Below are 16747 nucleotides of genomic sequence, written 5' to 3' on the forward strand. Positions count from 1 at the left end.
TCCCTTGCCTTGCTCATCCCAAATGCCATGACCTGAGTCACCTACTCCCATTGTTGTGTGTAAGCCGTGCACACACTGAACACGTTATGAAACGAAAAGGCCCAGCAGCAGCAGTGAAGGGGAGCGCAGGGAGGCGCTAGCAGGCTGCTGGGGGCTCTAGCCGCTCCCTGTGCTGGCTCTCCCATACACCACCTCTATGAAGACCGCTCCAGCTTGCGGAGGGGCGGGCATGCTCTAGGAACTACAACTCCCAGCAGGCAGCGCGGGTCTTCACCGCCCCGCGTTCGGAGGAAGCCGAGCGCGCGCTGGTCCAGGCGTTCACGCGGGAGAGTTGTATGGGCCGCTGGGGAGCCGATGCGTCCGGCGGCGGCGGGGCGGGCCCTGGCAGCGCTACCGTTCCGTGGTGAGCGACGGTTTAAGGGGCCGTTGGTCTCTCTGTGAGCAGCGAAGTCCTCTGTGGGTGTAGCACGCGACCGCCCTGCGTCTGTGTTGTGGGCCGGGCCCGGGGGCAGCTGCCAAATGCGCCCGTAGCATTATGGGGAGAGGGTACCGCATAATGAGCGCGGGGGCAGTTTCTTAGCAACCTGCCCCTGTCACTGGTTTGGGGTCGCTCACTGGGGGTGAGGGCAGTGACGCGCTCGTGCTTCCCTTCTCTTCCTGCGTATCCTCCCGTTGGGCCGGGTAACGGCGCTGGTGGAACTAGTGGCGCCTGGTGATTGTGTGTCACCCCGTATTGTTTCCTCTGCTCTCTGGGGAGGTGGCTCCTCCGCAACAGCTGATGGGGAGATGTGACTATCAAGATGGGGAAATTGCCCTTGTAGTGCCTTGTAGTGCCAGTTCACACCTTTATTCAGGCCTAATTTGCTTGTCTTGAATTTGCAAATGAATCGGAGTTGAGCTGTTTCTAACTGTTTTTTTTTAAAAAAGGAGGATGGCTACTTTTAAATCCATTACTGAATGTCCAGGGAGGTTCAAATATTCCTCTGCTGTACAGTATTACTATGTTACTTTTCTTGATGTCTGATTTGTGTCTGTTTATCTTCTGGCACAGAGACTTCCAGTTTGGCCAAAATTGATGGCAGAGGGGCATTGCTGGCACTTGATGGCATAGATCCTATTAGTGGATGTGCAGGTGGATGAGCCCCTTGATGGTGTTTATGTTCATTGATGTTATTAATAGAGGGAGAGAGCTTGGTCTTCTATACCACCATATTATGAAAACATGTCTGAGTTTTCATAACATAGTGGTAGAAATGCGTGAGCTTTATCCGTAGTGGAGCTTACCTACTACTGGTGCAGCTGCTGCACTACAAGTACCAGTTAGTATTTTACCTGTGTAGAAAAGGCCATATTTTATAGTGCTTGGAAGATGCCAATACTAATAGTTAATGTATTCAAATTTTAGATCAGAAAATACCTTTTTTTTTCTGTTTACTTGGAAATTTCTTTTGTTGTTGTTTAATTACCACTTAACAATGGTGATATGTTTGTTTTGGGATATAGCTTGGGGTGGGGAGGGGAAGCTAACCAAATTATTATAGAAGTGTATGATTATGCAATGGGGAAAATGAAGTCAATGATGAAGCATTTTTTGGCTTATTTTTGTTCAGATAATGGAGTCTCTCAGTTCCACTAAGGCTCAAAAGTGTGAATCAAGAACACGGGATGAAAGTGAAGATGACATTGAGTTTATCTCTGTAAGTAGATATTGACTCAATAACTATAGATACTTTTACCAGTTAACTATGTAAAATGTTCTAAGAATTGAATATGTAATGTTAATTATCTCAGCTATATCTTAAATTATTGATATAATTTTAAAAACTCAAATTTTCAGAGCATATGAAAATACTACTTTAATCTTTGCTTTCAAAAAGCAGCTTAATTCTTAAACTAAACTGATCTGCCTCTGTTAAGAAAATCTGCATTAAATAGAGTTTTGCTTTGAGGCCAGAGTCCTATAATGACATCTCTCTAGGTGGGCAGGAGTCTCCTCAGTGGACTCTTCTGAAACACAAGGAGCCTTAGCACACCTCATTAATAGTTGGTGGTTCTGTCCATCTCAGCTAAAGTTGAATAAGAGAATCAATGGAGCAAAGCTAGCTTTTGTCAACACACGCATGTGGATAGACTGGGGGTCATATTCTGATATTCTTGATACAGTAAAATGGAGCATTACTCTGAGTAATCCCACTGTACTCAGTCAGACTACTTGTGAAGTCAGGTGTGCAGCTCATTGTGTAATGGCACCACAATTTCACTTTGTATTCTCTGATAGAGATAGGGGAGATGAATAGGAGTAGAAGTCAAATAGCAGTTTAGTTAGGATGTAGAGTACTGTTCGACACACACAGTTGCAGAATGGATTATAGAATGCTCTTGTGTGGCTTCTGACTCAGAATCCCTCCTGTAATGTCAAATTTTTCACAAGACTCTGTCTTCACTGTCATGTAATTTATGTATGTACATAATACTGATGCCTGTTGAAACCTGAACACAACTTTTAAAAACGTGTGTTGCTAAATTTTTATGAGGAGAGTGCGGCATGTGTAATACTACATGGACATGAACCTAAATTCTTTGTCGGTGAAGCAGTCCTATGACAGAAGGAAATATGGAAGAATAGAGGGAAATCTTCCTTTTTAGGACAGCTTTCAGCTCTTACTACATTTAAAAAGCAGAGCCACAGTGGTCTCAGACCCAGCACGAGCTTGGACTGCTCAGTCCCTGCTTGTGCCACTGCCAGGAGATAACCCCCTTATCAGCTAATCGAGTAGTTGATGGAAATTCCATCGATTTCTCAATTAGCTTATTAATTGCTACTTAACATTCTTAATATATAGAGAGAGTAATAGACATCTACTAGCCAGAGGCTGATAGAAAATGGAAGGGGCAGAAGTGTGCCAGTAGTTATTGGGGCAATGATCATGTGAAGCCCAGCCCTACTATTCCAATAGCTTCTTGAAAAGAAAGTGCCCCTGGGAGTTCTTAGAGGCTGCTCCAGGGCTCCACCTTTTTACCACTGTCTGGCTGAGCAAAGTGCAGCTGAGTTTTTTCCCTCACTGATAGGATTCTGGATAATAGCAGTGGAATTAATTAGTTTAATTTAAGTCTGATGTTCTGGGGAAAAGCTGCAAGTAGCTACAGACACTCTCACAGCAGCCTGGAGATTGAAAAGATCATCTTGCAACATTTTAGATTAAAAAGCCTAAGACACTTATAAAAAATGATCTGAGATTCGCCAGAAATTAATGTTTGATGTGCTACATATGTAAATTTACTTCTCCTATTCTGGCATGATTTGAACAGTATGGGGCATGTATACTTGTTATTCAGGGGGAAGACTTGAGCCCGCCACCCTGCCCTCCCCAGGCTATGTGCTGTGCCAAAGCTGTGCAGACTCACAATGGCATGTGAATTCTCTTTGAGATGGAAAATTACCACAGTGGGCAATTGGAAAGTGCCATTCTTTCCAGAAACCTCACTTTTGGCTGGAATAATACTGATGTAATAGTAATGATTCAGTAGTACATTGAACAATGCCAGGGAATGATTGATGGATACTGTATCCATGTTGGCGATACACTGGTTCCAATTACTAGTGCATAGACATTTAACCTCAAGAAAAGCAATCATACTTATGAAAAACCTCTTTTAGGAAGGGCCTTTGAGACCAGTGCTTGACTGCATCAACCTTATCAGCAGTGATGATGAAGAACCTAGCAGCAGCTCTAATGTTCATGTAAGTATATTTATAATACTTAATTCTTGGGCATTATCAGTAGAAATGATTCCTCCAATAGAAACCCAGAACTACATAAAATTATTTATGTAGAATTTTAATAGTGTATAAACCAAAGTATATGTCTCAGAGGGGTAGCCCTGTTAGTCTCTAAATTTAAAAACATACTACTGTTCATCCTGTAATGTGATATTTGCCATCAAGTGCTAGCAATGCCTCTCTTGCCAGGTATATTTGACAAACTGGACAGTCTCTGTGACAAAGGATAAATGGACACAAGTCAAATATCAGAAATGGTAACTCACATAAACATTTCAACCCACCTGGGCACTCAAAAATAGTCATTCTTCTACAAAAGGAATTTCACACACCAATTACAGAGAGTGTGAAATTGACCTTCATATTAAGAATGTAAAAGACTAGTTTTAAATGTAAAAGCATTTGCTTATTGGATAGTATTTTTACTAGTTGATTAGTCGATATCTCTCCCCCCGCCTTTTGCTGCCTCTCTCAGAGAGAGACAGCAAAGCAGGGGAAGGGGTACTTCAAGGCAGCTTTTCAAAGGGTCAGCCACTGCACAGCTGATCCGCGGATCACCTGTGCAGCAACTGCCCCTTTACAATGCCAACTCTACGCCTTTCAAAGGGAAGTCATGGAGCCCGGGGTCAGCTGGGAAGTCCCCAGCTGATTCCGGCCTCCACGGCTGCCCCTTGAAAATGCTGCCTCCGTGCATTTCAAAGGGCCGGCTGCCATAGAGCATTTCCCCAGAACCCTGGATCAGCTGGGGACTCCCCTGGTTACCCCGGGCTCCATGACTGCCACTCTGAGAGGTGCACAGGTGGCATTTTAAAGGGGCAGCCGCTGCACAGCTGATCCACAGATCAGCTATGCAGCGGCTGCCCCTTTGAAAAACTGCCTTGGGGTTTCAAAGTGGCAGTGCTGCTATACAGTGCTGCCACCTTGAAGTACCCCTTCAATCCCGTTTGCTGCCGCTATTTGATAGGCAGGAAAGGAGTAGGGGATATTGAGTAGTTGACTAGTCAGAATACTATCTGATAAGCAAGTGCTTATCAGATAGTCAAATAGTCTTTTACATCCTTAGTAAGTGTGGTGGTCAGTATGGAAGAGAGCCCTTCTGGCCCTTACTGAAACTTCGTTAGGCTTTGTGGTTGGCCCTTTCTCAACACTGGGAGCAAGAAGAAGGGCCAAAGAGGAATCTGGTTCCTGGAACTGACAGGTCCCCAGACCAGGGGAGAGTGGCCAGCACTTGAAGTCAACTGGATGAACACTGTGAGCAGGCCAATGAGGGAGTTAAGAGCCCACGGCCTATCCTCTGTATGAACTGGAGCTGCCAGAGCACAGTAATGGAGCTAGCACTCCAGCACAGAGCAGAATCAGGGCGGGTGCAACATCCAGAAAAGCAGTTTGGAGCTGGGGAATCTTTTTTTTTTTTGGTTGCTGCTCTGAAGAAGCATTGTAATGATATTGATGGGTCGAGTCTCTTGCTCTTCCAGGAAATTTGTGTGTACTTGTAGAGGGGGGCAGGGAGATGCCAAAATCTGTTGAGGGGGTAGGTATCAAGTGCCAGACCCACAGGGGAAGGTGGCATGACAGGAGGCCAGAACTAAAGGTGGAGAACAGTCTTTGTTGTGGAGACCATATCCATCTTGGGTGAGTGCCATACCAACAACATCATAGCAGCACATCTAGGTGGAGGACTAGACTTGTAACTTCCGTTGTTACTGTAAAATTCGTTCTGCTTTAGAGACTACTGCATTGAACATTACTCAAGCCATTTCCTCTCATTGCTTCTGCTGAAAGTGTTTTTTAATCCCTCCTCCCCCCCCCCCCCCCGGAAATGTTTTTGGTATAAATAAATTGCATATATGTTTAAATGACTTGCAGTGTCTCACCAGCATCCTGGGGCAGGAGAGAGAGGACACACTGAAGATGCTTAATCCTACAAAGAATGGGGCAGCCAATCCCCTCCTTTCCCCCACCAAACTGGTGGTTATTTTAATACTTCAATTCACCAACCCAACAACAAAACAGCTTCTGTAATACCTTCAGGGAGGTTTATCCTCATCCATGTTCAGAGTTGTCTATGGAGAGACTGAGGTGAACACCCAGGAACCTCTGAGCTTAGCTCTTCCTTTGTGGTGCAAGTCCTGCTGAGAGAGAAAGTCAGGGTGAGTGGATACCAGAACATCTTTTGGTCACTCTGTTTAGCTGTGGTACTGTCATAGAGACATTTCCCTACTGTGGTTGGAGAAATCCCCCACTTACATATGGGTTTCTTGTATGTCATCTGGTAGGGTTTCACTGTTGAAGTTGAACATGATGTCCAGAAAGCTGATGCTGGTGAGCGAGCATTCTAGAGAGTTTGATAGATGAGTGATGGTTTTTGAAGATGTGGAAAAATGAGAGAGTTTAGGTTATATATAATTGGCTTAGTGATGCATATTTCTAGAAGTTCTTCCTCAAGATGGGCTATGAAGAGGCTGCATATTTGGGAACAAGTATAGTACCAATGGCTATTTCCATGACTTAGACAAAATGTTTGTTGTTGAATGTAAAATTATTGTGGGTGAGGATAAAATGACCATGTTTGGAGAGGATATAAGTGTGTTGTCCATTGTCTTGTAGATATTTGAAGCAGGAATCATTGCGGTATTGGTATATAGGGAGGTGCAAGGATAATTTTCTAAAGAAGGCTGTTAATGTGGTGTCTTTTCTGGAGGAAGTTGGTTGCGTCCTGAAGGAAACTAGCCTTTTTGTTTGGTGAGTGGCTTGCGGATGGTTCATGAAAGTCCTGATATTCCTATAGTGCAACTGATGTGGCCAGATATGATGGGTTTTCCTGGGTTTCCTTGTTTAAATATCTTGGGAAGCTTGTAGAAAGGTTCTGGGGTGGGTGGGTGAGATGTCCTTAAATTCCTCTGAGTCTTCTCTAAGGTTTTTATTTGAAGGCGGTATCCAGAGCGTTCTGGACCAGCCACAAAAACGTTACCTCATCCATTTTGTTCCTTTCAAATCTTGGGGCCGATACAATGATAAGAGGCCATAAAGCATTATTATTGTCCTAAACGAAGATAATGTTTAGACAAGCTCTCTAAAATCCCTTGCTGTTCTTCTTACTGTGAAGTTGAAGGCAAAAGCACCCTACTCCCTTATTGTGTCATAACTTTCACCCTTCTTGAAACTGAAAGCATTTTCTTTAAGCTCTGATGATTTTACTTCAGTTTTTGTTATTTTACAAGTATAATGGAGTAAAAAGATGAAGGAATTTGCCTCTTAGGGAGAAGCAAGAGAACCTGTTGTCTTTTCACTGAATCACATCTATACATATGGTCATGGCTTATGTCACTCTACTGTGGTGTTGGCAACAGTTTTTCTCAAGCTAAAATTGCTGCCTGTGGAAACTACTGGGAAATCAAAGGCAACTAGCTTTCTTTTCTAGTGATCTGGCCAGTTTAGGAGAGGGCAGGCATCACCAATACTAATTTGAGCTAGAATATTTTACAAACATTACAGATGCTCCTAAATTGATAAAACCAGTGACTAGGTAGCTCATAGAAACTTAAAATTGGTGTGTCCGCACTCACTTATGTTCTTGCACCTGCACACCACCTTTGCTTGACACTACTTATACCTTTTTATTGCCTAGAGATTACAAAATAAAAGATTTATTTTTATTTGTAGAGGAATGTAAAGCGAAAAGACCACATTGACTATCAGAAGGAAAGGGTTACTTCAACTCTAGATCGCTTAGCACGCCATGTGGAGGTGGAGAAACAACAAAAAGAAGAGAAAAACAAAGCTTTCAAGGTATAGTGCATATTATGTTTTAATAATAATATTTGCTGCCGAGTCTGAGCCCAAAGTGTGTGTTCTATATTTATTAAATATTTTAAAGAGGGTTAAAAGTGTATTTTAAACTGACACGTCTTTGGTCTACTTCAGAAATAAATTGATCTGAGCTAGGGATGTTAAACATCGGTTAATTGAATAGTTGACTAACCTTATGAATTCTTATTGGTTACTTGACTATTCTGTAGTCCCCGGGGGTGGGGCTGGCAGCCAGTATTCTCCGGCTCCACTCCCAAGGAGCCCCCTTCCACTTCACGCTGCTGCTTCTGTATCAAAGGCAGCAGTGCAATGTGCTAGGTGGGTGCTGGCTTGCGAGGAGAGCAGTTTAAAAACCAGTTCGCCTCATGGACCAGAGGGATACAGAGGGAGCAGCGTGAGGTGGCAGAAGTCCATGTGCAGGGTGGGTCTGAGCTGGACCCGGCGCGAGCTTAAACTGAGCCAGGCTGCCTGCCCACCTGGCTCCTGATATACTTTAAATACAGAGCCACAGCGGGGGTTGGTCCCAGACCTGGCACAAGCCAAAACTGAGCTGGGCTGCTAGCCAGTCTGCTAAAAAAATTACTGGCCGGGGGTAGAGGAAATGTGTGTAGTCTGTAGCATTAACCTATAAGCTTTTGCTTATTTGTTAAGCAACTACACTATTATATCCCTAATCTACGATTAGCATAATTAGGAGATTAGCAAATGGAATCATTTGTTCTTAACTCATTGATTCTAGTATAGCACAACTTGGTAGAATCCAAAAGTCCTTGGCTATTCAGTGTTCTCTGAGTAGTCTTAGTCCAGTTCAAAAAAGCTTGGATAAATTCATGAAGGATAGGTCCAGCAGTGGCTATTAACAAGTATGGGCAGAGACTGTGTCCCTAGCTTCTGTTTTCCTGGGAGTAAGTGACAGGAAATGGATCACTTGATGATTACCTGTTCTCTTTATTCCCTCTGGTGCACTTTGAATTGGTCACCATCAGAAGACAAACTGCTGGGCTAGAGTGACCTTTGGTCTGAACCAGTATGGCTGTTCTTATGTCATAAGAACATAAGAACGGCCGTACTGGGTCAGACCAAAGGTCCATCTAGCCCAGTATCCTGTCTACCGACAGTGGCCAGCACCAGGTACCCCAGAGAGGGTTGACCGAAGACAATGATCAAGCGATTTGTCTCCTGCCATCCCTCTCCAGCCTCTGACAAACAGAGGCCAAGGACACCATTTTATCCCCTGGCTAATAGCCTTTTATGGACCTATAAGCTAGTGCTTTATTATTTAATGAATAATTTTTGTTATTGGGCAGTACTTTCTGCTTAAACTGGAACAGACTATTCTGAATTGGCAGTTTAAAGCAGACATCAAAGCAAACATCAAAGGCCATGGATTTGTCTGATTCAACAGACTTTATGCATTATTAGCTATTTAAAGAAAATTTTTCTATAAAGAATGATTCTAGTGTTACCTTCCATAGTGCATGCTTTCTTTTTAATCTAATTTGAACATATATTAGATTTCTCCTGTAGGTCTTGGAATTATAATAATTAGAGATTGGGAAAAAATAAGATTATGGCCAGGAGGTGTGGATTCTAATTCTGTGTCTCTTGTTGCAAGTCACTCAATGTCAGTGTTTTCATTTTGCCTTATGTAAAATATGGATAGTAACTTTTTTTCTCCCTTTGTAAAATATTGAGAAAACTATGGATGAACAGCATTGTTAATCTAAATAATTGGAGCTGGTTGGAAAATGCTGATTTGTCAAAAGTGACAGTTTTCACAGAAATGGGTGGACTCAGAAACTTTGCTTAGGGAAAAAATGCAGTGGAGCTTTCAAATAAGGTTCAAACATCCTTTTTTGGAACAATTTTTGTAATGTAAAATATAAAAATTAAATGCTGTTTCAAAGTAATAATTGATACATCAAAGTAATTGATCTATCAAAGTAAAAATCAGAACAAAATGCTTCTGTTTTAATGAAACAATGTTTCAATTAACAATTTTTTTTTCAGAATTTTATTTCATGGGAAATTTTTGAATTTGTTTATTTTGTTATGGAATGGGAGAAAATGGAAATTGTGGAATATCCTGTAAAAACTGAAAATCTAGTTCCTGCCTGGCTGCTTCTGTAATCCCTATGAAGCTCTGCACTGGGCTGCAGTATAACCAGAATTGTACCTCCTTGTGGCCCCTCACTGTGTCAGGGAAAGGAGCTCAGAATCTAAAAGGCAGAATGGGGAGTCTCTGTCCTTCCCCCTTCTCCATAAGCAGTCTGCACATGAAATCTGAGGAATAATTGATACCTGGAAACGCCATTCCTCATGAAGCTGTACTACCATGGGATTACAGGTAGGTGAGAGATCCCTTAATGTTAAACATGGCTCCTGTTGGATTGAGTGAAATCCCAAGTGGTACTAAGTCCTTCCTAATGTACTTGCATGCCAACATGGTAGAGGAAAAAAGGTATCTTTTCAGGTTCCTGGGGCTATCTAACAGGCTATTCTCACAATTGAGGTATTAGTCCCAGGACCTCTCCTTGGTTGAGTAATCTGCAGGGCAGCATGTTACCTCCCCATGTGAACATCCAGAAGAAGAATCTGAGTTACAGCATTAGTTACAAATTGACCAGTCAATCATGTGTCTCACTTTTAACTAGAAGTACACAATCAGGCAGCAGAGACAAAAATTAAAAGCAAATACTGTGCTGCACAATATTGTGCTAAATGTAAATTGCTAAAAAAGTAAAGGGAAATTTTTTTAAAGAAAAATGACAGTAAACTGTCTCTCTGCTTGTTTAATTGAAATTAAGATGGTGAAAGAAGCATTTTACTTTTGCACAGTTTCAAAAGTGTCTGAAATCAATGTTTGATTGTAAAGTTTTTGAAAAAGAACAAGCATAGCATCTGTTCAAAGTTATGAACATGGCAGTTGGTTACTCTGAAGTTCTTCTGCGCTTTGTGCATCCCTCTCCACTTAAAAATTAAACAGCAAAACATCCAACCTTAACACACAACCCCACCAAAACAAAAATTGTAGGACTTTCCCAGAACAGAACACCCATGGCTTATAAGAACTGAATATATTTTCCCATTTTCTGAGATACATGATTTCCCAGCATCTCCTTTGGAGATATCATTAAATCTAAAGGAGATCTTCTGGTTAAAATTAACATTCAACTAAAATGTGTTTAAAAATATGAAATTTCATAAATTTTGGGAGCTGAAGAGTGGTGTCGTAGCAGCTCCACCATTGAAATACAGTTACACCTTCGGAAGAAGACTTGTTTCCAAAAGATCCCAGGCACCAATAAAATTCAGATACTGCACAGCAATTTGAGTCTCAGCTATAGCCATTCAGTCTTAAAGTTTTTCCTGTACTTTTATTAGAGAGCCTCTTGCAAGGCAAATAAAGGGCTCATCGTGCGGGTGCATAATCCTTACCTAAAGTGAGATGTTTCCAGTTCTGTCGTAGTCTAACTGATTTGCGGCAAGAGCAGTGGCTCAGAACTCTGTGTCTACAAGGAATCAATGTCTCACATATTAATACAATCCATCATTGTAAGTAGAAACCTTATTGCAGCTAAATTTTCAAGCAAAGAACTGTTCTTGGGAACACTAGAGAAAGTAGCAGCTGAGATTGCTGACGTGCCTACATGCTCATTTTCAAAGTCCACATAGCAATCCATTGGTTGCTGCTAGCACCATTGGTATCGAAGGAACTGTCTAAGGCTAAATTATTTTCCAGGACCAACAATCCTCAGACTAACAAAGAGAAATGGAAAAAAAAATCACCCTTTTTGTGTATGAGATCTTAATTCGTGTATAAGAGTCGTCCTTTGAATTACCCTTTACATACATTCTGCTGGTAGTCACAAGTTATATGTTCATTCAGGGACAACATCCCAAAAAGTGCCTTCTCCAAACAAAGATTCATTTATAATTCACCAGATGCTGGAAGAGGTTCATATCTACTAGCTATTAAAAATCAGCTAGAACTTTCTGAACCCAGTGCATGAGATGAGCATGATTCTTCCCATAACTTTACCATAGCAAAGGCATACAGATGCAAAACTTCATCATATTAGTCACTTGTTGGGAGCAGTTATCCTTATCTAAATACAGTAAAACTCCAATTGTCTGGCATCCAGTGGTCCGGCACTCCCGATAGTCCGGCACCAACTGAACCCGGAAGTGCTCTGGCCAGCCAGACAATTGAAGCTGCTGTGAGCCCCATGGGCGCTGATGGCTGGGAAAGAGAAGGGGAGAAGAGGGGAAGAGGATTATACTCCTGTGATGGGGTCTGCCAGGACCTGCACTGCAACCGGCCAGGGGGTGGGTGGGGAACGGCGCGGCAAGGGGCGAGAACCCTCTGCCGTTTTGCAGGAAGGCGAGGGAAGCCCCGCGCCAGCACCAAGAGTTTCCGTGAGGGGAGCAGGCTCTCCACCCTCCAGACTGCAGTAGTTATCGCCGTGAGGGGCGGCGCTGTGGGACCAACCCGGCAGCACCCCAGCTGCTCTGCTCCGCACCGCTTCCCCAAGTCTGCAGCTGATAAAACTGGCAAGCAGCAGTGGGGTGCTGCCGAGCAGCTGGGGTGCTGCCGGGTTCATCCCGCAGTGCCGCCTCTCACCCCCTGCTCAGCGATAACTACTGCAGTCTGGTGGGTAGTGAGCTCGCTCCCCTCAAGGAAACTCTGGGCGGTGGCGCAGGGCTTCCCCCGCCTTCCTGCAAAACGGCGGAGGGTTCACCCCTCATCGCGCCGTTCCCTGCCCATTCCCCTGATGGCAGACCAGTCACAGCCCCCTGCCGGAGTACCTCCTGATACTCCGGCATATCCGATAATCCAGTGCCACCTAGGTCCCAAAGGTGCTGGATTATTGGAAGTCTACTCTACCTCCAGTTCTAAGATTGCTGGTTCCATGAAACAGTACCATCTCTCAAATGGTGTCTCTCAAAATTTGCCTTCTAAAATTCCTTATGAGGACAGGGAAACAATGCCAAATTAGAGGTCATTCTCATAGTTTCATAATAGGGTTGTCAGGTATCTGGTTTTGAACTGGACAGTCTGTTATTTGAGGAATCTGTCCGGGAAACAATTGAGAAAATACCGGACATATAAAATGTCCAGTATTTCTAATTAGGTGTATAATTATTATTATTAGGAGTATCGGTACATAGTTGCAAACTGTCTGGTTGGTAGACATGCTCACGCTGCGTGAGTGTGTCTACCAGCCAGGCAGTACGTGACTACGCCCTGCTTCTTGCTGGCTGGTTCTCCCCCCCTCCTCCTCCTGATCTCCCCCGGCCAGCTCCGCTCCTCCCAACCCCCTCCCGGCCAGCCCTTCTTCTCACTGGCTGGTTCTCCCCATTCCCTCCTTCCAGGCCAGCCCCACTCCCCTCCCGGCCGGTCCCCCGTCCCATCTGAGATCAAGTGTGTCTGGGTGGGTGACTTTTTTTTTTTTTTTTTTTTAAAGCCACCTGGTAACCCTATTTCATAAATTGAGGAGACAGAGGGAACAATTGTAACAATTTATTCTCATATCACATATAACATCAGCTGTAGAACTTCTCTAAAATAATTTGTTTGAACTAGAACACTTTAGCAAAATATGTAATCTTGATTGTAAAATTGCCAGTGACGGCGTATGTACTACATCCATTGGTAAAATGTTCCAGTGATTAATTATCCTCACTATTAAAAATGTATGCCCTATTTCCAGACTGAATTTGTGTAACTTCACCTTCCAGCCACTGGTGCTTGATACCTCTGTCTCTCTTAGACTAAAGAGTCACTTATCAAATTTGTTCCCCATGTAGACGCTATTAGACTCTCATGAAGTCGCTCCCTAATCTTTTCTTTATTAAGCGAAATAGATTGAACTCCTTATGTCTATTACTGTTAGGCATATTATCTAAGCCTTTAGTCATTATAGTTCATGTCTGAATGTCTCTTTTTGGACAGCTAAGCACAGACATGCTGAAAGCCAACCCATGTTCATGCTAAATTTTGCATATTCTCTATGGAAGTAAGGGTCACAGTGTGGGGAGTATAACAAGGGCTAGTCTACACTGGAAACTTCTGTCATCTTAGTTACATCTTTCAGGGGGTGAAAAATCTATACCTCTTAAAGATGTAGTTATGTTGATCTATCTCCTGGTGTAGACAGCGCTACATCAATGGAAGAATTTTTCCATCAACCTAGCTATCATCTCTTGGCCAGGTAGGTTAATTAAAATGTTGGGCGTACTCATGGTACTGTAGCATTTTACGTGTAGACTTTCTCTAAGAGACAAATTTCCATAATCAGTGTACATTCTTTCAGTTCAGATGCTCTGTGTTGTTTATGAAAGAAAATATGGGCATAGCCATATGAATTGGGCCAGCAGTCCATGATGTTAAGTATCCTGTCTGATGCTGTCCAGGACCAGCTGCTTCAGAAGAAGATGCAAGAAGCCATGTAGAACACAGTTACAGTGGTCCCCAGGGAAATCTTTTCCTACCTCCCAAAAGAGGTTGATTTATAATTGAGGCATAAATGTTTAAGTCCCTTCCAAAACTAGAGAGTAATCAGAGGTTTACATTGTCAAAGAAGTGGGCTGTGCCCATGGAAGCTCATGAGATCATCTACATGTTTTGTTAGTCTTTAAAGTACTACCATTCTATTTGTTCTCTACCCAGGACATGATTTCCTTTTGAGGGGTAGCTGAGTTAGTCTATACAGGATGAACTTAAAAAACAACAATCTGCTGCATTTCAAGATAATTTCACATAAAGGACAGATTTTTTAACAAGTAAATGGAAACATGAAATCATCATCCTCTTAGTCACCCTTACTGGGCCAGAAGGCTCTATGCACTTGTTAAAAAAAGCAAGAAACCTCCACTGGAACTGTGGAAAATATCATACCTCTCAAAGCAGAGCCTTCATCTGGACTAGAAGTGCTTTCCTTTAACAGCCTGGACACTGGAAAAGAAGTGTAATTTAGCAGGGATTCTCCATTAGTGTCACTGATGCAGTTTTGTTATGCTGACTGAATTAAATTAGAACATTTTATTTCTTGATCTGGTCAAGTTGACTTTTTTGGTCCCAGAGGAAAGAATGTTCTTTGGGGCAGGGACTGTATCTTTGTACACTGCCCAAGAAAATAAGGCCCTGACTTCTAAATATTGTTGTAATATAAACATGATTACAAAGTTCTGGTGGTCTCAGCTACACTAGAGTTTTTCTAGTATTGATGAGTGGAGTACTACAACCATGCACCATAGCAACAGGGAGGGCTACTAGGTCTAGCAGTGTTTGTTGGCAAGGACGTTGGACTCCCCATCTAAGTATGAGATGGCAAGCGGTATGACAAGCTAGATCTTGTTACTGCTTAAGGACCAATTTTGGAATTTCTCTGAGAATCATGCTGCTATTGGGACAAAATGGTATCATCCTGCTGTATTTGACGTGATAGGCTCTTGGGAAACTATACATGCAGTAGGAACCGTAGGTCCCACTACAAGGTATCTAGTGGCTTTGTGGTTTAAAAAAAATGCTGAGCCTCATCCCAGGAAAACTTGCAAAATTTGTTTCTGTTCCTCTGCAGCAGTGTCATTTAGTAGAAAGGTAGTAGTGGGCTGGTTCTTACAATATTTCTTAAATTAAAAAGATCTTGTTTTATGTAGGGCAACATGCATTCTGCCTATTAAATGTAATAATTACAAAAGAACAATATCCTCCCCCCACTAATTCTGTGATTCTGCTTCCCGTTAGAGATGAATAGGAGAAGCTGTGGAGCAGAATGGGACATATTTTTCTTGTGATCATTTCCTGTTAGCGTGCTCTGACCTCATTCCAACTGTCCATGTAACCTAGTAATTTGCTCAAGTTATTTCAAACTTTTATTTCAAAATTTTTTAAATTCTGAAATACCCCTTAATCGGGACATTCGTAAATCTGTTTCAGAATAATGGGCTGCTTCAATAGATGCAGAATAGCTATTTTGGAATACTTATCGTATTCCGAAATAGCTCTGCAGTGTAGACATACCCATAGTGTTTTTGAAGAGTGGGGAGCCTAAGTGATGTAGGGGTGGAGTGGATAATGGTGAAGGCAAGTATTGTTTTTTAGAGACCAATCTATTGGGGTGGTGGAAGGTTGGAGACAGGGAAAGAGTGATTGAGTGGAACTCTAGGGAAGGAGTGTAAAAATGGATATTTATTTCTGCACTTGCTTGTAGCAAAACTGCCCTAATTATAAAAGTATGGCATCATGCAGTCAGAATCTAGAAGGGAGTGCACAGGACCCCTAAAAACCCATATCAAGGAAACATAGTGATTAAAATGAGATTTAGAAGATGAGTTCCCTTCATTATTTTCTGTTGCTTCTGGGCTGTCTGCTGTTTCAAAGGGGACATCTAGGGGACTTGACATCTTTTCTAGTCCTGAGGGTTTTGAGACCATTACCATTTTGGCTTGCTTGCAGCCCACGATGAGACTGTCTGATATAACCAGGGATTAGTGGAGCCTTTCTAGGCAAAATTGTATCCTCCTTTTCAGAATAGGCTCATGTAATATGAGTTGCCAAAGATAATGTTCCTTTGTATGTGACTTTCTTTTTTTATTGCAGCTCCTTGGCTTTGCTTCAGCACAGGAAATTGTTGTGAAGTAACTTAAGTTTTTCATTTGTTGTGATAACTGCAGCTATATCTTGGAGCTATTGGAGAGAGGAGTCTGGATGTGCTCCTCTCCCTAGAGGACAAGGGTGTCCTGGATTTTTTTTGTTGTTGTTTTTATTGGATGTCACAAACCCAAGCCTTAGTAGTGGCAACAGTTTCAGAAGCTCTTCACTTGCACCCAAAAAAAGTCAAAAATAGAGACTTTGGGGTTCCAAACGTATCGTTTAAACAGAATGGGGACATCTGGTCCAAATTACCCAGAAGAAATGGAGTACAGACAGATGACCAGACAGATCGATTTAGATGTGACTCAATGCTGTATGCACTGGAAAGACTAAATTAATCATTGTAATTATACCAAGTTTGCAATGGGGGAACATTGATTTTGCATCAGCATAATTCCCACAGAAACAGAGATAGGTAAATTCAAAAGAAATTGTAAGATTAACTAAAACAAGACAGATAGGCCTGGTTTATACTAGACCAGGCAGGTCAGCTTAAG

At 42.5% G+C, this 16747-nt stretch overlaps 1 protein-coding gene across 1 annotated transcript in view; it reads left to right on the forward strand.

Moving 5' to 3' along the window:
- The first annotated feature begins 269 nt into the window (after positions 1–269).
- ZNF451 (zinc finger protein 451) overlaps positions 270–16747 on the forward strand; it is a 74910-nt gene continuing 58432 nt past the window's right edge. Inside the window, exons 1-4 of the mRNA XM_075923670.1 lie at positions 270–403; positions 1611–1697; positions 3659–3742; positions 7445–7570. Coding sequence (XP_075779785.1) covers positions 1614–1697; positions 3659–3742; positions 7445–7570 — 294 coding nt within the window. The 5' untranslated portion in view covers positions 270–403; positions 1611–1613. The remainder of the gene's footprint in view (positions 404–1610; positions 1698–3658; positions 3743–7444; positions 7571–16747) is intronic.

This window comes from Pelodiscus sinensis, chromosome 3 (assembly GCF_049634645.1).
Source record: "Pelodiscus sinensis isolate JC-2024 chromosome 3, ASM4963464v1, whole genome shotgun sequence".
NCBI classification, from domain to species: domain Eukaryota; kingdom Metazoa; phylum Chordata; order Testudines; family Trionychidae; genus Pelodiscus; species Pelodiscus sinensis.